General features: G+C 38.6%; 2 protein-coding genes across 11 annotated transcripts in view; one reads left to right on the top strand and one right to left on the bottom strand.

Moving 5' to 3' along the window:
* The window catches only part of mast4 (microtubule associated serine/threonine kinase family member 4), a 104,281-nt gene extending 86,486 nt beyond the window's left edge, over positions 1–17,795 (top strand). For 8 of the 10 annotated variants that reach the window (XM_051109033.1, XM_051109031.1, XM_051109034.1 and 5 more), the window contains 13 exons: positions 32–164; positions 419–584; positions 2,855–2,956; positions 4,475–4,600; positions 5,105–5,217; positions 6,009–6,130; positions 8,150–8,367; positions 8,677–8,874; positions 9,040–9,266; positions 9,478–9,600; positions 9,712–9,848; positions 10,338–10,522; positions 10,753–17,795. In XM_051109033.1, coding sequence (XP_050964990.1) covers positions 32–164; positions 419–584; positions 2,855–2,956; positions 4,475–4,600; positions 5,105–5,217; positions 6,009–6,130; positions 8,150–8,367; positions 8,677–8,874; positions 9,040–9,266; positions 9,478–9,600; positions 9,712–9,848; positions 10,338–10,522; positions 10,753–14,864 — 5,962 coding nt within the window. In that variant the 3' untranslated portion in view covers positions 14,865–17,795. The remainder of the gene's footprint in view (positions 1–31; positions 165–418; positions 585–2,854; positions 2,957–4,474; positions 4,601–5,104; positions 5,218–6,008; positions 6,131–8,149; positions 8,368–8,676; positions 8,875–9,039; positions 9,267–9,477; positions 9,601–9,711; positions 9,849–10,337; positions 10,523–10,752) is intronic. The other 2 variants (XM_051109032.1, XM_051109041.1) reach the window with 1 other exon arrangement.
* An 11-nt stretch (positions 17,796–17,806) lies between these two features.
* cd180 (CD180 molecule) lies at positions 17,807–20,259 on the bottom strand. Its single transcript, XM_051109042.1, has 3 exons — positions 20,148–20,259; positions 19,855–20,015; positions 17,807–19,756 (listed from the first exon to the last, which is right to left on the bottom strand). Exons 1-3 carry the CDS (start codon positions 20,247–20,249, stop codon positions 18,019–18,021), a joined length of 2,001 nt encoding a protein of 666 aa, XP_050964999.1. The 5' UTR covers positions 20,250–20,259; the 3' UTR covers positions 17,807–18,018.
* Between the last annotated feature and the right edge of the window lie 703 nt (positions 20,260–20,962).

Here is a 20,962-nt window from a genome sequence, read left to right as displayed (position 1 = left end):
TTTTGTGCTCTGTTTTGTTAAATTCTAACAGTCTGTTGGTCACTTCAATGGGACACATCAAGCTGACAGACTTTGGCCTATCAAAAGTGGGGCTGATGAACATGACCACTAACCTCTATGAGGGTCACATTGAGAAGGACGCTAGAGAGTTCTCTGATAAACAGGTAAAGATCCAATTCTCTACAAAAGTCCTGACAACTTGATATTTTATTTAAATTTGCATAGTCATTGTCATAACCTCTATGTTTGATATATTCACTGAAGATCTGGTCTTTAGAGAAGCATGAATTTCCATGCTGGACCAGGCTGGTTTATCTTATTTAGTGCTAGTTTGATGTTGATCTAGTATGACATCATACTAATGACCCGCCTTGTTTATCTTAAAGATTGTAACATCTGCATACATTTTTCTTAACAGGTGTGTGGGACTCCTGAGTACATTGCTCCAGAAGTAATCCTAAGGCAAGGCTATGGGAAGCCAGTGGACTGGTGGGCAATGGGCATCATCCTCTATGAGTTCCTGGTGGGCTGTGTACCATTCTTTGGAGACACTCCAGAAGAACTGTTCGGCCAGGTCATCAGTGGTCAGTCACATTCTGAATTCCTGTTGCACAATACAGGCATGCATCTTTCAGCAAGAGCTTTAGCGGATTCAGACTGTGTTGCATAATTTCATCTCTGCTTCCCATTAATGCATATCAGTATCTCATAGGATCAGCAAAAGACCCCCACAGACATGTGGGTCTACTGTTCTTATCCTCCACCTGTTGTTCTGCAAACCTGGATCTCTCTGGATTTGTTCATTGCTGTCTTATGCAAATGAAATCACACATCATTCTGATTTTATGAGAAGGATCAAAGTGCAAGTTGTCTTAACAAAATGTTCATTTAGCTGAACAAAAGACTTACATTAAGTACATTGCCACATAGCTTCTCTCTCACAGATAATAATAATCAAGCTTTATCAGATTTGGCTTTAACACCAGAAAGCACGTTTTACATTTTTAAATTAACTCTACCACAGTATAAAAGAAATATGTTAGCTTTGTTCACTTGAAAACAGAGGTCTCGATACTAGTATTATTCATATTATTATTTTATTTATAATTTTATTCTATTTTCTAGTTAGGCTAAGAAGTGTATATATACAATTTATTTTTAACATGTAGTATCATTTTCGTGGTCATGCATATGCATTTCTAATAAGACTGTCATTTAGATCATAATCATATCTATACCTTTACGTAACAATAGAACATGTCCACACATTTTAACATTTTGGATCAAGTTAAGCCAAGTAAAGTATGTGCCCTCTCTGAAATTTAGAAAACATTATGATATGATTTGTATGGGTTTGAAATGTGTTTTTCAGTTCAGTATATTTGCTCTGTCCTTAAATTAGACCTAAAAATGTAAATTGGCAAAATATTTGTGTGGATTCTTCTATTATCCCCATGTGTTTCTGCAGCTCCCAAATGTTTCTGCTTCCATTAGTACTTTTAGTGTTGGTTTTCTGTTATGGGCAGGGGTTAAATTGGCCTGGAGCTCATTGCTTAGGCTGGTAACTCATTTGTGAACATTCATTGTTTATTTTCAAACAATATTCCGTTTAAAAGACACTCGGGACAGTTGACGAAATGCATCTGCACGTTTTTAAGTCTTGCCACTTTAAACATTCATGGTTTTTAAACCGTACTTTACACAAAGCAGCTTCTCAGACAAAGCGTGAGAATTGAGTTGTTTTTTGCAGCTTATTGTGTATGTTCTGATACATGCAAAATTCAAAATGGGGAGTTCTCACATAAACACAGTCAGTTATATCTTCAATGAACTTAAACTGAGAAAGAAGCGCATGTGTAACAATATGTTAGATCTGTGCAGTCGGTCCTAAAAAGACGGCAGTCTATTTAACTGATTGCTGTCTGTGTCATTAATGTTAATCAACAACAAAAAAGACACTAGTAAAAATCACTCACTGCTCTTGACTGACTTTTGTAACTTTAACTGAAAGATTTCAACTTGCAGTGAACACTATGCAGTGTTATTTTGTCCAGTGTTATGATTTTGATCAGCATTTTAGTGTTCATAGCAGAGGGCTCGCTTTACTTGTTATATTTTAGAGTTTGTCATTTGATATAAGATTTTGTAGGCTTTGCACGCACATGTGCAGTCCTTGAAAGCCTGAAACCATGGACCCCCCTCTCGCCTCTTCACATAACAAATCCCAGTTTAACCGCTGGTTATGGGATTGGCATAGGTGTGAGTCTTAAATAATGAGCCCAGCTAGCTGCTATTGCCCTGGGCTTGGATGCATATTCATGCTTCCTAATAAGATTCAAACATGGGGCTCATGTTGCTGTAGAGACAGTCGGAAAACAAACAAAGCACAGCTCTTCGTTTATTTCACCCCCTGGCCTTTATGCCAAAATCCCTGTCCTTTTCTTTCTGATCTAAGATCGGTTTTGTTGTTTGTTGGCAATCGTTTGTTATGATTGTGTCAAGGGCCCTGTTTTTTGATTAGTAAAAAAAATGCCAAATAACCTCTGGATACTGGAAATCCATGCACGTTCCTAGAATTGATGCATATGAAAGTGGATATATTAGGATGCCTGTTTATGTGCAGTAGGCATTTTGATGCATTTTAATAATTATGTTTGATTCATATGTAAAAATATTGTCTGTATTCATTAGTCTGGTGTTGTGCATGAGTGAATGGTTGTGTGTTACAATAAAGAGCCAACAAAACCAGAGAGGAGCTTTCATGTTGAATGAAAAATAATGATTTTTGGAAAAGACGTTGGTTTTGTTCCATTCAGTTAGTGAGGATGAATCTGTTTGCTGCTTCTTGTCTTAGATGAAATAAACTGGCCGGAGGGAGAGGATGCACCACCAGCTGATTCTCAGGAGCTGATTACCCTACTGCTCAGACAGAACCCTCTGGAGCGCCTCGGCACTGGTAAGAGTCCAAAATGTTTGCCATAATACTTGCCAAACAACAAAAGTGAGTAAAAATTGCTTTTGGCAAGTAAATAAATGCCTTGTTATCCAGTAAGATATTTTAATTAAGGCCCAATTCTCACTATTACCAAACCATTATTATAAATCATAATAGAAACATTCTCACACAGCCAATAAAACCAAATTGGGGCATTTTTATCAGAAATGCTTAGTTCTCCTTTTAGCCATTAAAAACAGACATACGGGTCATTCTATAATTGTGGGTACATCTCATGTCAGTGAAGTATATGTTTAATATATTTTCATCAATATAAACCCAGATGCTTAATTTTCTAGTACGCAATTATATTTTTCCCAATCACAGTACAATATGTTGAAAAAGCCATATCTTTTGTTCAAAAATGATTATATCACATACAACCCTGATATTCAGCTGTCTGATTTTGCTCATTCTACTCTGCATTTAAGCATGAAAATGACCTCAAATATAAATTAATTTCATAGTTTTGCCTTCAGTTAGATTCGGTTATCAAGACATTTGGGTGTGGTTTGTCCCATTCTCACATAATTTGCACAGTATGATGACATTTCCTCTAGCAGTATATGGATGAAACACTAGAAGTTATGTTGTCTCTCTATCCCCTAATTTCGGTTAAACTAGCAAACCTGTGTCAAGAGTGGATTAATTAACTGTCAACAGTGTTACACAAGTATGATTGCTGCCAATTTTAACAAGACAATTTAACTAAAACTTCTGTTTTGTTTATGAAAATATATTTCTAAACATATCATATGCTCAGTAGTTCTAGGCTTCCATGTTGAGTATAGGCCCAAAACACTAAAAATGTCAACTAAGTTACCTGTCAACTGTGTTATCCAGTAAAGGTAACATGGTGGACAGTAGCAAACATAGATGGTATTTTATGCACATATTCCTACAGATCACCTTTATTTATATAGCACTTTCTACAGTATAGATTGTTTCAAAACAGGTATGTAAGGTCATGTTTGGGTTTTTGGGAAAAAGGAAAACTTTTTTCTTTACATTGTCAAATTCTAAATGTACCCCTAATTATAGAATGACCCATACAGTCTCACTCATAGTTCACTCACAGGAATTTGCACTGCATAATCTTTCTCTTTGATGTCACTTATGTCTACCCACACATATAAAAAGGAAAAGTGCAGCAATTTCCTCCCCTTTTAGTAGAATTAGACAGCAAATTCACATTTAGCCTCCTTGCACTTTTCCTTAGCACTTAATGCAAGTCTTTTCCTTAGAAGATTCCAGCATCATATTTTTGCCATCACTGAAAGTGAAAATACCACAACCACAAACCCTACATGAAAACTACAAAAAAACAAAAAACAAAACAAAAAACAAAAATTCAGGTATTTAATACCCAAAGTGGAATAAATAGAATTTACCACTTGCTGCTTTGTCACATTGCACCTGTTTAGAAGATGATAAGGTGGTCAAGTGTTTCTGAAATTTTATTGGATGTGTATTTTTAAGCAGGAGGGGCATATGAAGTCAAGCACCATCAGTTCTTTCACAGTCTGGACTGGAACAGCCTGCTGAGGCAGAAGGCAGAGTTCATTCCCCAGTTGGAGTCTGAGGATGACACTAGCTACTTTGACAGTGAGTGACAGCAGGAGTGTAGTCATTGTCCTTCACGGTCCACGCAAGAAGTGCAGGGCTGAGAGTCAGTGCCCATGTTTGGTTTTATGTCTTAAGGGATGGTCAGATGTTCCCAGACTGATAGATTAGTCATATATTAGTATAGCACAGTTGGTTGGTAATATGAATCTTTGTCATTTGTTTGGAGAAATGTCAACAGTTTGCTATATATATATGTGTATGTGTGTGTGTGTGTATGTGTGTGTATGTATGTATGTGTGTGTGTGTGTGTGTGTGTGTGTGTGTGTGTATCTATGTGTGTGCAGTAATAACAATATTGATTTAAGTAAAAATGCAGTTTTTTTTTTTCTTTTTCAGTGTATGTTATAATGACCAAGCTAGATGACAGAATGTTCCTTTTTTGAGAACTTCTTAGAATAATGGAATCTTAAAATACCTGACATGAGAGCATCTTGACAACTGACATGACCGCACAATGTGATGCATTTTCTTTTTCAATCGCAGCACGATCTGATAGGTACCATCACTTGGAAACTGAGGAGGAGGATGATACCAATGACGAAGATTTTAATGTGGAACTGCGGCAGTTTTCCTCGTCTTCACACCGATTCTCCAAAGTGAGTTGTGTCACATTTTCCTCACACACTGCTTAATTCATGCAGTGCAGAATGAGTCAGATGAGAAGAGTTCTGACCAGTGTATGTTTAAGTAGAGATGTGTGAAACTGTGGTCATGCGCATCCTTATGCTCAGGCATGCAAGCCTTTGGTGCATTGCAGTATCAGTTGCTTCCAGAAACTATCATGCTTGCAGTGAAGGAATCTGGTGAAGGCTGTGTTTTATAAATATCTGCTGGAATTAAGGGATTCCTGCTTGTTTTTATTTTTTTTATTTTATTATTATTTTTTTTTGTATACACAAACTAGCAGAAACAATAGCTATTGAGGGGCAGGAGTGGGGGGGAGAATAAGATTTATTGATTCTCTGTATTCTTTAGCGTTTTAATTTTTTACATTTATTAATAATGTTATTAATATCAATATAAAATATAATTCTGCAGCCCCCTGGGTCTTGGCCCCCTGGTTGAGAACCACTGTATTAGATGGATTTTACTATTTACTATTTCACACTCCGCACAGACAATTCAATAGCGCACATTTTTCTAGGTTAACATTAACCTAGAAAAATCAACTAACAGTCAACTAATAGTTAGTCGACTATTAGAGAGCATCCCTAGTAAGCGCCAACTAGCAATTATCCAGAACACCCTAGGAGCAACCTAGCAGTGCCCAACAGAAGCGTTTCAAGTTACATTTCTTCGCTTCAGGATTGACTGTTATTCTCATGGTTTTATGCTGTAACATATGTTTATTTATGTATATATTATGTTTGTTTGTGTGTGTGTGTAGGTTTACAGTAGTCTGGATCTGTCTCGAGGACAGCTGGAAGAGAAAGGGGAACAGCCAGAGAAGACAACAGACAGTTCTCTCACTGCTGACTCACTGAGCTGGACACCAGACTTCACTGAGATGTATGTTACCCACACACCCTTTCCATAAAAATAGATTAGATTCAAAATAGATGTAAAAATGAAGAGCTCATCCTAAAATAAATACACATCTCTATACTCGCATGCCACTGGCCAGACTGTTTGTTTAAAAAATATATTTTTGATGAATTATTCATTTTGATATTAACATTTAACATATCATTAAGTCAAATTTGACTGGAAAATCCAACATCTGATGATAGATGATTTTAAATTGTCCATTTATGGTCATTAGCTGGACCATGTTTGTCCAGATCAGGGATTGGCAATGTTGGTCCTGGAGTGCCACTGTCTTGCAGAGTTTAGCTTGAACCCTAATCAAACCTGAACCAGCTAATCAAGGATCTTCAGGATTACTAGGGCCAGAGATTGTCTTACTATAGGGAGATGAGAGGGTCTGTTTTACTTACTATTGGAGAAAGCATAACGGCTACTTGGATCAAGTGTCCCTTAATAACCAATTACATTACAGCCTTGATGTCACTGAATGTTCAGTCAGAGTTGTGCGACACTCAATTGACCATATCCACGCATTACTTCCTTGTTTTAGACAAGCCAGCTCAGTCATTTACAGTCAACTGTATTGTGTCATAATAGGAGTGTCCTTTGCTCGTTTTCTCTACATAATCCATTCACAATTCACAAGAAAATTTTGTCTAAGAGGACCAAACGTCAATGTATAGCGTTTTAAGAATGTCAAACGCAAGTGTAAAAAATTATGCGAGTAAATCCACTAAATATGCGCAAATCATTTGATATGATTGACAGTAATAACCGAACGAAACATCTGACAAGCTGATGTCAAAAATAGAGCTGTGCATTAAATGATTATAGGCTATTTAATAGCTTTTACAGTTCAAGATAAAACTGTTATTAAATATATGTAGAAAGATGCAGTTATTAAATTAAATATAAAATATTTTAAATTCATAGTGATTCATATTTAATTCTTATACCATTAATATTTAACTTATGTAATTTGTAGTGAAGTATATATAAGTATTTAATTAATTAATTAATTTATTTATTTATTTTAATGACTTTCTGCACTTGCTATACTATATACTAAAGTGCGGTAAAAGTACTAAAATTTGTTATACGAGTAATTTTATAATCAAAAAGCAAGATGTAAAAAAAAAAACTATGGGAGTTGAAATGGCAGCTGCAGCTAATGAGTGAACCTCTACTGCCATCTTCTGGTTATGGGTAATTTCATGTCATTTTCATCTTAAAAAGTCGTTGTTTTCTGTGAAAAAGCCTTTTTTTTCATGTCATCTTTAGGAATGAAAAGTGAATCTTTGAAGTGAATTTTACTGCAGAGCTGTAGAACTGAAGAATAATAAAGGCTTCGAAATATTACAAGATTTCAAAGATCTGTTCAGGCCTGTAAAGGCAAGTTATTGATTATCAAGAATACTATTAAGATATCGTTGAAGAGAAGCATCTCTAGCTTGGTAGCGTTAGCCTAAACAGTTATGACAGTGTTTAGTTGGCAGCATTTAAATGTACAACTATGTGTCTATGTACTCTCTTGGGATTACCAGGCTTAGAATTTGAATTATATGTTGTTAAATAATATGAAACTGAATGTTCATGCCACTATCATTATTTATGATGTTGCAATTATTATTATTATTTAAAAAAAAATGGCCTCTTGTCTCCTTTCCCACATACTGCCTGACTGGAAGCGATAGCATTAGCCGTTACACTTTTTCGCTAATGGTTGCAGGCTTGCATTTTAGCGGCTTTGCAAGGGCTGAAGGGGAGACACTGGCACAGGACCAACATTGCCTATCCCTGGTCCAGATGATTGATCCGATTGAACTAGCAGCTAGTGGGGTCAAGGCCAACCTTATAGTCCACTCTTAATAAAGCTGGTTAGAGCTGGTGGACCTCTCTGGACCACCAACAAAACTTCTATGTTACTAAAACTACCTTAAATTTGTCGATCCTGACTTTTTCGGGTGGAATGTGTCATTTCAACTTGTTTCTCTTCTCCAGCCCTTCTCTCTCTCACTCATCTGACACTGAGAGCACCAGTTTGAGCAGATGTTCCGGTCTTCTTCCTAAGTTTGCCATCTCTGCAGAAGTGGAAGATGGTGAGGGCACTCTGGCTCTGGAAGACCCCAGTAAAGTGACCTTTAGTATTGGGGAGTTGCCTCAGGATGAGCCTGATCCCACCACACCCTGTAGCACCATCAGTAACTCCACCCTCTCAGGTACAGGGGTGATTTACAGGAGATAGGAATGAATAAATGAATGAAAGAATGAATTTTTTTATACAATGAGTTCTTGCCAAAGTACAATTGACCCCGAGTTTAATTGGGGGAAAAAAGTGATTTGTTTGTAATCAAGCAGATAGCAAAATTATCTAATGGGTTTAATTAGGTCAGAGGAATTTTAAATAATAAAAATTATTTCAAGGAAGTAAGTACATTGCAAAACTGTTATAACTAACTCTCCCTCCCTCCCTCCCTCTCTCTCTCTCTCTCTCTTTTTTTTTTTTTTTTTTTTTTTTTTTGGAGTAGGCAGTTTCTCTGAGCACTTGGATCAGGCGCCATCACGGGGAGATGGAGTAGAGAGTCTGGACAGCTCCTGTAAGCCTTCCTCTGATACTGGCTCCTTCCTGACAGCTCCCAAACCTGAGGCCGCAGAAAAACAGTGTGTAGTCAGCAAAGTCACAAAATCAGTGTCTACCAGCGCCCTGTCACTCATGATTCCTGGAGGTGAGTGTGTAGTATGTGTGTGAAAGAATATGTTGGGATATCTTTGCAGGCATGACCAAGTTTTTGGTTTTGCCCATGTCAGTGGTTTTTGGAAGGTGGTTACCTAATCACCAGTTGGTTGATTGTATTAATGTAGAATTTGACCTCTCTCCTTTGTTCCCCTAGATGTTTTTGGTGTGTCACCATTAGCAAGCCCCATTTCTCCATACTCACTGTCATCAGACCCATCTTCTAGAGACTCCTCCCCCAGCCGAGACTCCTCCCTCAGTGGTGTCATCTGTCGTCAGCCAATCATCATCCACAGCTCAGGGAAGAAGTTTGGCTTCACTCTAAGAGCGATCCGGGTCTATGCCTGTGACAGTGATGTTTATACAGTTTATCACATGGTCTGGGTAAGTGTGGCAGGGCTGTCCAGTAATAGCCACTATAAAACCTAAACAGCTGACAAAATGTGTTTTTACTTGTTGCAGCTGTGGCTTGTTAGAAAGAACATGGAACAGATTTTTCTTATCTCAATTTACTGCATCACAGATAGTTAAGATATTGATGAAAGTTTTTGAATTATGTGTGATTGACTGTGTATGTTGTATTGTTTGGGAATAGAATGTAGAGGATGGTGGCCCTGCTCACAAGGCTGGTCTCAAGGCTGGAGACCTGATCACTCATGTGAATGGAGAAACAGTTCATGGACTGCTTCACACTGAGGTGGTGGAGCTATTGCTAAAGGTGCAAAAACCAACCAATGTGACAACCGCAACGTTATTTTCACTGCTTGTTTTCCGTTAATTTTTTTTATTACAGTACGTCTGTAGGTGACACTTGTATGCTTTTTTGCAGAGTGGAAGTAAAGTCGCGATATCTACTACCCCTTTTGAAAACACTTCTATCAAAACTGGTCCAGCTAGAAGAAATAGTTACAGAAGCAAAATGGTGAGAAGAACCAAGAAGCCAAAGAAAGAGAAAACTCAAGAAAGGTAAGAAAAAACAAGAATATCACTGTTCTTGTCAATTTCAGGTTTTATAAATGTTCATGTAATCACATAAATTTGGATAAACTACCTAAACCTCAGAAGCAACATCTCCCTACTGCCACTAGATGTAGCTGTTGCTGCATTGTTTTTGTAATGTTCACTCTGTGTTCAGAGTGGTAAATGAGTAGTATATACTGTATATATACTGTTTTATCCTATTTGTGCTTGATATATTTTTTTTGTTTTTGTAAAAATGTCTTACATTTTGGATATTTGATGAAATAAGTCAAGAAGAAAAATAATGAGAATCACTTTTGAAATTGCTTAGCGCATTGCGTTATGAGGTGGTATTCTATGCATTATGCTTTCAATATATATTTTACATATTTTGCATGCATATTGTACACTGCAAAAGTAATACGAGTAGGATGGTTTGTCTTTTTGAATATTCCAATATGTTTTTTCAGATCAAGCTCTTTTTTTCCTCTCCAGGCGGCGTTCAGTATTCAAACGTTTTGCCATGCAGCCCTCTCCACTTTTACACACCAGCCGTAGTTTCTCCTCATTAAACCGCTCGCTGTCTTCAGGAGAGAGTCTACCTGGATCTCCCACACACAGCCTCTCACCACGCTCCCCCACAGCTGCCTTTCGTCCAACACCTGACTTCAACCAGTCAGGTGTGTGTCTTCCATTACCCGTCCTGATAAAAAAAAAAAAAGTATATTTTAATAATGTTGCCTGTCATGTGTCAGGAGGTGTAAATATATGCTGTTTTTGTGTTCTGGGCACATCCTGTTTAGCTCAGTGTGGAATTATAAAATCTGAATGAAAGCAATTAACAAAAAAAAAAAAAAACAAGGTGGCACGTATCTTATTTATTTATTTAACTTTCCACACTTTCTTCCAGGTGGCAATTCATCACAGAGTAGCTCCCCCAGTTCCAGCGCACCTAACTCACCAGCAGGCTCTGGCCACATCAGACCCAGCACTCTGCATGGCCTGGGTCCCAAACTACCCGGACGGTTACGTCAGGGTCGACGTAAATCAGCAGGGAGCATTCCCCTCTCACCATTGGCTCGCACACCCTCCCCGACCCCTCAGCCTCAGCCGACTTCTCCTCAGCGGTCCCCATCTCCCTTGCTGACTCACACTGTGGGAAGCTCCAAAACTTCTCAGGCCTTCCCTGCCAAAATGCACTCACCTCCCACTATTGTACGCCATATGGTGCGACCTAAAAGTGCAGAGCCTCCTCGGTCTCCACTCTTGAAGCGAGTTCAATCCGAGGAGAAGCTTTCCCCCTCTTACGCTGGTGACAAAAAACATTTATGCACTCGAAAGCACAGTTTGGAGGTCACCCAAGAAGAGTCTCAAGGGGAGTCCTCATCTAGAGGGGAGCATATCCCACCATGCATAGAGGAGAGCACTTCCTGTGAGCCACCCACCATTACTCGGGTGAGGCCTGCTGAGCAGGGTTGCCTAAAGCGGCCTGTCACTCGCAAAGTTGGTCGACAGGAGTCAGTAGAGGAGCTAGATAGGGACAAGCTGAAGGCTAAAGTGGTGGTGAAGAGGCAGGACTGGGCTGAAAGACGAGAGTCTATGCAAAAACAGGACACCGTGCAAGATGTGGAAGGTGCTGCTGCTGAAGATAAGGAGTGGAGTGTCCTTACACGTCCCAGTGTGAGACCCCAGGGTTCTGAATCTGGATCCCTGGACAAGTCTACAAATGCTACTTTGAAGGATGTCCTCTACAAAAAGTTAAATCCAAGAGTTTGTGAGAGCATAGCTGAGTCTGTCACCAGTGGAGAATGTGTATCACTTTTAAGTGAGAATGTGAGGTCTTGTCAGTCAGAGCGGCAAATTTCTCGGTCAATGAAGGAAAGTAATAAACCAGAAAGAATAGATTTCAAAGCCTCCAACATGGAATTAGCCAGAAAGAGACAGTCCTTTGAGGATAGGGAGGACTCCTTGTGTCGAATATCCTCTGGTGTTCATGAAAGCATTCATTTCAACACCACCAGGTCCAAAAGTCTTCAGCTGGATTCCGCGTTGGCTTTAGAACATGTTAAAGGGGGCATGTGCAACATCCATGGCACTTCTGAAACTTTGGCACCTAAGCTTTTTAGTGGGAGAGGAGAGAGTGCAGTAGAAAAACTTCAGATGATTGCTTCTGATGGTCCTATCAGGAAGACTTCCTCTGAGTACAAATTGGAGGGACGGCTTGTGTCCTCTTTAAAGCCACTAGAGGGCACCTTGGACATTGGTCTGCTTTCTGGACCTCGTGTATCCAAGACTGACACATGTCTTTCCAAAATGGCAGACAACCATGGTGATAGTTCCATGTTGGCAGAAGATCTATGTGGAAAACAGCCAATTCAACAGAAAACCACAGAGAAACAGAAAAATCCACATGCAGGGATTTCTGGCACACTTAACCAGAAGGACAATGTGCATTTGAGCAGCAAAACCATTACAAAAGAAGAGTCAATTTCCAATAAGGACTTTACAATAAGTCCTGCTTGCAATGAGGCCTTGCATGATAAAAATAAATTTAATGATGGCGTGAAGTTGCAGATTACAAGCACTAAAGTGGAGTCCATAGACACAAGTGTGAAATCGGAGACTAGGCTAAAGGCAGCTCAGGAGATGAGAGCTGCACGACACAATGCTCACTTTGCATGTGGAAAAACACCCTCCATCAGGGAAGTCAGCAATGAAGACCAGGAAGATGACATGGAAAGTATAGAGGATACATCTCCAAAGCAAAAAGAAACTCAGCTGATACAACCGGTCCTTAGTAAAACAAATAAACCTGAGGAATTCCCTGTGTCTTCTGCTGTTCTTGCTCAGCTCAGCTCTGTCCTGCAAATCCCACAAGCAAATTCTACCAAAAATAATAGTAGGCTGAGTGAGACAACAGTCGGTTCACGCAGTTCAGTGATGTCTGCATCTCCAAAGCAAAAAGAAACTCAGCAGATACAACCGGTCCTTAGTAAGACAAATCAACCGGAGGAATTCTCAGTGTCTTCTGCTGTTCTTGCTCAACTCAACTCTGTCCAGAAAATCCCAGAAGCAAATTCTGGCAAAAATAATAGTAGGCTGAGTGAGACACCAGTTAGTTCACGCAGTTCAGCAATGTCTACAGATAAGGATGGCATGAATAAAGACAAACCAGCCGATACAAAGACCACTGCATTGATAAAGCAGACCCATTCATCAGAAGGTGTTACAGACAATGCAGTTGTGACATCAAGCCCAACTTTGGCTACAACCAAGACTGTAATAGATAGAAAGGATAGGGCTAGTAACACCAAAGACTTTCGTGACGTCAATCCAGAGCGTCTTCAAGATTTAAAAAGTTTGGGTAAAAACATGGAGTCTGCGAAGGGAGACAGAACTGATGGTACGCCAACCTCAGGGCAGGCTAAACCAGAGATATCCATCAAAGAAATGGCACCCATCCCGCAGAGTCTGTCTTTAGCTTCCTCAGTCACAGCATCCATTGTGTCTTCTGTCTCAGCAGATGCACCTGAGACCCCTATTACTAAAAGCTCATCATCTACCCTTCAAAGAAAATCCACTCCATCTGCCATTGCTGCCCCATTGAAGGACATGCCTGCTACTGATTTAAAATCCCAGGCCAGTGCAAGCACCACCCCACAACCTTCTGGGTTGGCTGAAGTAAAAACAACCACCATCCAACCTCTACAGTCTGATCAGACCTGTGCCAAAATTTCAGGCTCTGTTGGCTTGGCCAATGGACAGACAGCAAGTATTTCAGTTCAGCTCTCCAAACAAATCTCAGACAGAACACAAAATTCTAGTGCATCAAGTGGTAGCAGAGAATTCAGTCTGCAAACCCATCAGTCTCAACAGGGTTTAAACAAAAATCAACCTGCAGACAAAATAAATGCAGAGGAGGCAAGTGGCCAATCCAATTTAATGGTGAAGGATCTTAAAACCTTGCCAGCATGTGGGGATAAAATGGCTCCCAAAAATGACTTAAAATGCAGTGAAAAGATTACTTGTGCCTCTAACCCTACCACTTCAGTCAAAGCTGAAGTTTCAGAAAACTGTGAAAAGCAGGAAGCCATCTTCAGAAGTCAAGTAAACATGAATATCACATCAAAGGACGCGGGTGCAAGCCCACCAAAGACTAGAAGTTGTGACATTTCAACAAAAGACACTGTGCATGTGCAGTCTGCTGTTAAAACAGAAGTAAAGCAGAAAATCAAGAGTGCTCCTGATTTAGACACTGAGAAGCCTAATAAGCAAGTTATGGACATGTCCACGACAGAGACAAGTTCAGCACAGACTGCAATAAAACAGACGCAGCCGTCTAGTAGCACTATACTAAAACAAACCCCTTTGAGCTCGAAAAACAAGCCCAGAGTAGACTCTCCACTTGTTACGCAATCTACTGGGAAGGCAGTTGAAGATAAGGGAAAGCAGGAAAACATAGCACAGCTCAAAGACAACATGGTAAAGCCAAAGGAGCTAAGAGAGTCAGTCTTGTCTATGTCTAAGTCGCAGCCTCATAAAGAGACCCGCACTGGTTCTCAAGGTGGCTCAGTGCCAGTGTTGCCTGTACCAGCTGTTAAAATCCATGTGTCTAGTGGGCTTCCTTCTGGTAAGGGCAGCACTGCTGCAGTTGAATTACCTGGACCTTCCTCAAAGGAACAAGTGAAGTCCAAAATTGATGTTCCAAGATCAGAGTCTCTCAAGGGCTCCAGCACAAGAGATCCCATAGGGACAACTACTACTACTACATCCAGTCCTGACCCTAAACATGCCTCCAGTGAGTCAAAGATTACTGACAAACAGGTCTCAACCAACCGAAAAGAGCAAGTGGAAAAGAAGAGAAAGGAACCTACTCAAGATACGTCGTCAGCACCTAAAGCTAACCGCAAAGACTCGTCAAGAGGCGTGCCTTTGGCAAAGGATAATACTACTATTGAAAAAGATTCAGTCCGTTCTAAACAAACAAAGGATACGCCACGTGGGTTAACTTGTAAAAAGTGATGTATCGTATTGTATTGTAGTTGCCAAGCATATTGAATTTCAAAGACTATGAGGATGTAAACATAATTTTTGTCTATATGTAATATCATGAAGCCTTCCTATCTGAGGACCGGTGAAGCTGTTACTTTGGGTTTTCATAAGAAACCAGAGATAAATTTGTTTGTTTGTGTTGTGATCGATAATGCTCCGTTAATATTATGTCCAAAAAAGTGTAGGCTGAATGTTGACTTGTTTTGCTGCTGATTTGTGGTCTTGTTTTAGATCTTGCAAAAGCACCAAAATTAGTCATTTGTATTGTGTTGCGGTGTGATGTAACGAGTGGCGTGTGCAATAATTGGGGAGACGGAGTGTAGATGCCTTTTTTAAGGATTAAATGAACTGTGCCAATCTTGGTTGAGTGTAATTGTACCAAACAAAACGCACCTCAAATTTAGAGCTGAAGGTGCATGTTAACTGACTGTGTTAAAAAAAAGCTTCACGCTTATTCAGGCTAGCGTTATCATGTATTACACTGGTTTTTGATGTATTTAAAAACCACTAGGAAAATATATGTAGCAATGGTGCTATTAATGTGGCTTACACTCTGCAAGTAGAACAGATCGCTTATTTTCTTTTCTTTCTTTTTTTTTTCACTTATTGTTTCTTTCTTTTTTTGTTTTTGACCTTATCAGCAAAGTTTTGTTTTGGGTAGTGGTGCACAGAGGGAAAGCACTTTGTCCTGTGCTTCTCACCTGGAACTATTTTATATTGGAATCATCTTATGGTTCTGGAATCGTAGTGGAAGGGGCCTTAGAGGTTTTTGGGGAAATATGACTTGCTGTTCTTAGCAGGTCATGGTGAAATTCACATTCCTTTCACATACATTTCTAAGGATTAATTTTTATGCAATATATTGTAAATACAGCAGCATTAATTGTACAGAGGGATAGGTTGAAAACGAGTGTTGTATGTTTTATATGTATATATTTTGCTATGTCATATGTTTGTATACTGTACTTAATGTTAGTCTCCTGGTGATGTTATCTGCTCAGTAATTGCGCTGATATAGAGTCTAAACTAGCAGAAAAATGATAGTCTCGCTCTGAAATGAAGTGTACTTGAAGTTTCACTAAGATATGTAGGGGTTAACCACATGCATTTTCAGATATGTATTTTAAGTGACGCAGTAGAGTTGCTCTCTGAATGTTCATCGTACTTGATGCCACTGACAAGGAAGTCACGCATTTACATAAAAACAGGGACAAGGCAGATGTAGCACATTATATAAGAGGCAAGTTTCAGAGACTGAAGGATTACCCCGTGATTAAGGTTTGCTACTATGTAGATTATATACAATCTGTTTTTCAAAAAAGAAAAATGTCAAGCTTTTAGGGCTAACATTTGGCATACAGGAACATGATGCATTTCCCCTAGTTTAAAGGTTAAAAGGGCTCATACAGGGATAATCAAATGTGCTTTAGCAACACTAAAGGTATGTCAGGGCTTGTGGTAAATGTCAGGAGTTTCACTGCATGTTCGTTCTTTGTGCCCAATCATATTTATACTTCTTACATATTCATATGCAAAGGACAACCCTTATAAATGGGGATTGTGTAATACTTTACTAAATGCATTTGTGCTATTAACATCTCTAGTCACGCAATAGGACTGCTAAGCGCATTTCCTGCACTTTTTACCTTTGAGACCTTTCAAAGCTCTCTTTCGTTTTTTTTTTTTTTTTTTTTTTTTTTTTTTTTTTTTGAAGGTTGTGCACAAATGTTAAAAAAGGATATTTGTCATTAGTTGTGCTTGATTTGACCTTTAGGCAGTTGCATAGTCACCAATGAAGGTTAGCATCAGAACAGAGAAGAAGATGAATCATTGTGTCTTTTGATATTTGGTCTTGACTTTAAAACTGCTATAGCTCTGCTGGTATGTATACATCACGTACCAACTTAAAGTAAAGCGACTGTGTATGTAGGCCAATTTCAGTATACTTATATTGTGAAACATATATATTACAGTATGATATTGAAGTATTTGCGATTAATGTTTTACATAAACAGGGCATATATCTGAGCTAAACACACAAATGTGCATAAGTAATTAAACAACAGAATGCACAGTGTAAAGAGAATCTTTAATAAAAAGATTGTAGAGATTTCAAAGTGTATTAGCCGACTGAAGTTTCAGTTCTTTATAGACTTTACAAATGCAGTTTAGGAGGTCTAACGTGATACGTACAAGGCACCTTAATACTAAAAACACAACGCTTATTGGGAATTTGGGAAAGAGATTCTAAGCAAACATACTGTAATAGAAACTTTAATGATAACGTGAATGTTTTATAGGACATATGCATTGTCTGTTCTCAAATATCAATAGTATTGCCATGAATTAACCCCAGATATTTATGTTGTTGGTGTTTTCTTTTCCTCCTTCCCCTTCGCTCTTCCCTTTTCTGACTTTTAATGTTTAAATCCTTAAAGAAGCACATTAAATGTTTGTTTACAACTACTTCATGGATGTATATTTTGTACATTTGTGTTATTTGCCAAATTAATGTGCTACGTCACAAGCAGTTATGCTATGATCGGTGTGTGTGTGTGTGTGTGTGTGTGTGTGTGTGTGCGCGTGTGAGTTCCTCCTAGCGGACACTTGATGTTGAAGACCATTGGTGTGGTAGCCTAATTGTTTGTTGTCTTTCCAGTTCAGTATGTTCTTGCTTGTTTTCTGGAGATTTCTTTCCTCTCTCTATGTGTGAAAACAGTGTTTATGTAGATGACTCTGCTTATCATTGTCTTTTAGGATCTGTGCAATAAGAGATGTGGTTTTGAGTTTTGTACATCACCCACAGAAAGCTCTATGGATGTCATAGATGTTGTATACTATACAAATATTTATACTTCTAAAGTTGTATAATACTGAAAATAAAAAGGCATGTCAAAATAACCTTTTATTGCATTTTATTGCCTGTTTACTTTATACAGACCGCTATTTGTTATTCAAAAATGGGGAGAAGATTTTAGTCCATTTTTAATAGCTTTTTCAATGCTTTGACATTATTGATTGATAATACATTTCTTTTCCACGTTTTTCTACATTTTCTAGGCAGTTTGGATCTCCAACTTAAAGCAGATGCATTTGGAGGAAGACCAAGCAAACTCTTCTTATTTTACAGCTGCGAATAGCTTGAATATTTTCTAATTTTCCTGACAATGCAGAAAATGCTAAATGTAATCACAATTGCAACTACAATTATAATACACACAAGTACACCTACAGCTACAGGAAATTCACAATGCAGTTCAGCATCAATAATCCTTGTTCCTGTGGCATTACAAACAGTCTCCATTAAGTGTTTTACTTTCATTTTATTTTTTTTAACCCAGCTGATGAACTCAAAGTTGCTACAGTTGCATATCAGTGGATTGTAGCTCAGATCAACAGTACTGTCTTTTCCCAGATCCGTAACACTTCCGACATCCACTGTCACAATGGCATTACTGGCAAAGTTAAGTTGGAGAAAATCCAGAGAGTAAAATCCAGATGTGCTCAGTTTGACCAACTTATTTTCACTTAAGTCTACTTGCCTGAGATGTGTGAGACCTTTAAACAAGTGCTCTTCAAAAGCAGTTATTTTGCACGAAGATAGAACGAGGGTTTCCAAAAGAGGGACGTATTTAAAGAGCTCCGTCTGGGTAAGAACCCCTCCTTGAATGGTGTTCCCCTTCAAATTGAGGAGTTGCAAGTTCTTCAGACCTTTAAAGATGTGCACGTTTGTCAGACTGGTATTTGACCAGGAAAGATTTAGAGTTTTGAGATTCTGTAGATTAATAAAAGGTGAGCTGTCATTCGAAGTGTAGTTTGAATGGCTGAAGTCCAAGTGCTCCAACTGTGGAGTTGCACCGAAAGGCTGTGAACTCAAGAACATTTGTGAGCCATAGCTGAGATTGAGGAGCTTCAGTTCACTCAGACCAAACAGCTGGTCATTACAACAAGGTCCCCTGGGATTTATTAAACTAAGACTGAGATCCAGCTCCTCTAGGACTCTGAGACTCTCCAAGCATCTACTGCTAAAATTAAGTTTCTTTGAATTCCCACTTACAGACAAGTGCGTAAGCAAGGGAAAGTTTCTGGTGTTGATGTGGCAGACATCTTTAAAGTGGTTCTCATCTAGCACCAGATGGGACAGTGTGGATAGGCCAGTCGTGTTAAATTGCATTGAATCCAGGTGGGCTCTAGTAAGATCAAGCGTTTTAAGCCCATCAAGGCAATGAAAGGTGGAATTATTTAGGTCTAAGAAATGCTGAAGCTGGAAATCCAGGTCAGTAACAACAATCTTGCAAAAAGATTGTAGTGCTGCTGATGGTATGTGCACCGTTGGATCGGTTTCATACAATCCCAGATTCAGTCTGTTGGCTTCAAGGCCTTCAAGCCCTTTCAGTAGGGACGAGAAGTTCATCTTGCTAAGACAACCACTGAAATCAAGACTACTCAAGTTCAGTGACTGAAACGCACCTGGTTCTATATAGACAAAATCGTTTCCTTTGAAGCTGATGCTTATCCCGTGCACATTGTGGAGTGGTGCTAAATCATCCGCACTTATCCGGTCAATAGAGTTCATGTCCAACTGCAGGCTGCGTAAGTTTTGACAATGGAAACTGCTTAGTCCATCTAATGAGCGAATTTCACTTCCCCCAAGGTCCAAGACCTCCAAATATGGAAGATTGTCTGTTGGGATGTCTGATAGGCTTTGGATCTTTGACTGAGCAAGGCTTAGATATTTCAGTGATAGAGGTCCAGAAAAAGCTCTTTCTGCGATGAACACAAGCGGGTTTCCAATTAGGATAAGGACCGCTAAGTCAGCCTGATATTTGAAAATGTCTTCATACATGAAAGTGATGCCACATCTGTGAGTTATAGGGTTAGATGTGAGAAGAAGAAACATTAGATTGTCTGATGCACAATTTTAAACAATTCATCTTGAAATAAAAGCCGTTTTGCTCACCTTGTCAGGTCTAAATAATTCAAGCTCTTTAGCCTCTGAAAAGTGAAGTTGTATAGAGAAGGAAGATAGTTGAAGCTAAATTTCAAATTTTCGACAGAAGTTGGTATCTCATCTGGAATGACTTGTAAGCCCATATCACTACAATCATAGCCATTGGCTATCTGGGGGAAAAAAGATTAAACCAATTATTAATGTTACATTGAACATTAAAACATAACATAAACAGTGTATTAATTCATGCCTCACTTTTGTCCATAATGTTGCAAATCATGCTAAACCACCATAAAATGTACCTGTTGACACCGTCTCCTAGCCCATGGTGTTGCTTCATTATGCAGTAAAAAGTGAAACAGAATAGTGTAACATAACACGTAGGAAACAAAATGCTTCTCCATAGTGTACAGGACAGAAGAGAACAGTGTCTCTTCTTCATTTAAATATGTAGGTAAAATAGAGGAACTTCACGTAAAACAAGAAGTGCTCAACTATAACTTCCCTTCATGTCAACAATGGCTTTCTGTATGTTTAGAGGCCCACAGGATGTCACTGTGATGAGGTACAGAAAGCACGCCATTCTCAGTTGTGGGTTTTTTTTTTTTTCTTTAACCTCTTTCACTGTGGTGAAATACATCAAAACTTTCCAAAAAAAATCTGCTGATCCTCATTAGGTCAAAAAAGTATATATATTGAATTTTTGCTTAGCAGCGCAACAAATACAAAAAAGTTTCCACATAAGGAATTTTTTTGTTTTGTTTTCTTCCTAAAAGAGTAGTACAATAAAAGAAATAGAAAAAAAAAACTTTAAAATATGGAGTAACCATTTGTGTGAAAAGAAAAGCAAAAGCAAACAACTTCAAATTGAATTATATACTTTATATGATTGTGAGAATTGTACTGTTTTTAATGTAAATAGACAACGGGTTTATTCAGAGGTGTGTTTAACCGATTTATTTAAAAATTTCTCACCTGAATGTATTTTAGAATTTTTGTCTAGTGTAGATCTGAAATGTCTTTTGTAACTTTCTGTTAATTGTATACCTTGTGTGATTTATTCAGAGATCGCCATGAAAATAGACTTGATTCTGACATGGCATTAAAAAGGGACTAA

The sequence above is a fragment of the Labeo rohita genome, chromosome 5, assembly GCF_022985175.1.
Source record: "Labeo rohita strain BAU-BD-2019 chromosome 5, IGBB_LRoh.1.0, whole genome shotgun sequence".
In the NCBI taxonomy this organism is placed as follows: Eukaryota; Metazoa; Chordata; class Actinopteri; order Cypriniformes; family Cyprinidae; genus Labeo; species Labeo rohita.
The sequence above is the reverse complement of the archived record's forward strand: the minus strand, read 5'-3'. Positions and strand labels throughout refer to the sequence as shown.

Bases quoted from the DNA above. Each gene is read 5' to 3' on its own strand.
- cd180 (XM_051109042.1), bottom strand. From the start codon at position 20,249: ATGGAGAAGCATTTTGTTTCCTACGTGTTATGTTACACTATTCTGTTT. The intron at 20,016-20,147 runs GTACATTTTATG...TTTTTCCCCCAG, and splicing joins CTAGGAGACGGTGTCAACAG to ATAGCCAATGGCTATGATTG. The intron at 19,757-19,854 runs GTGAGCAAAACG...TATAACTCACAG, and splicing joins AATTATTTAGACCTGACAAG to ATGTGGCATCACTTTCATGT.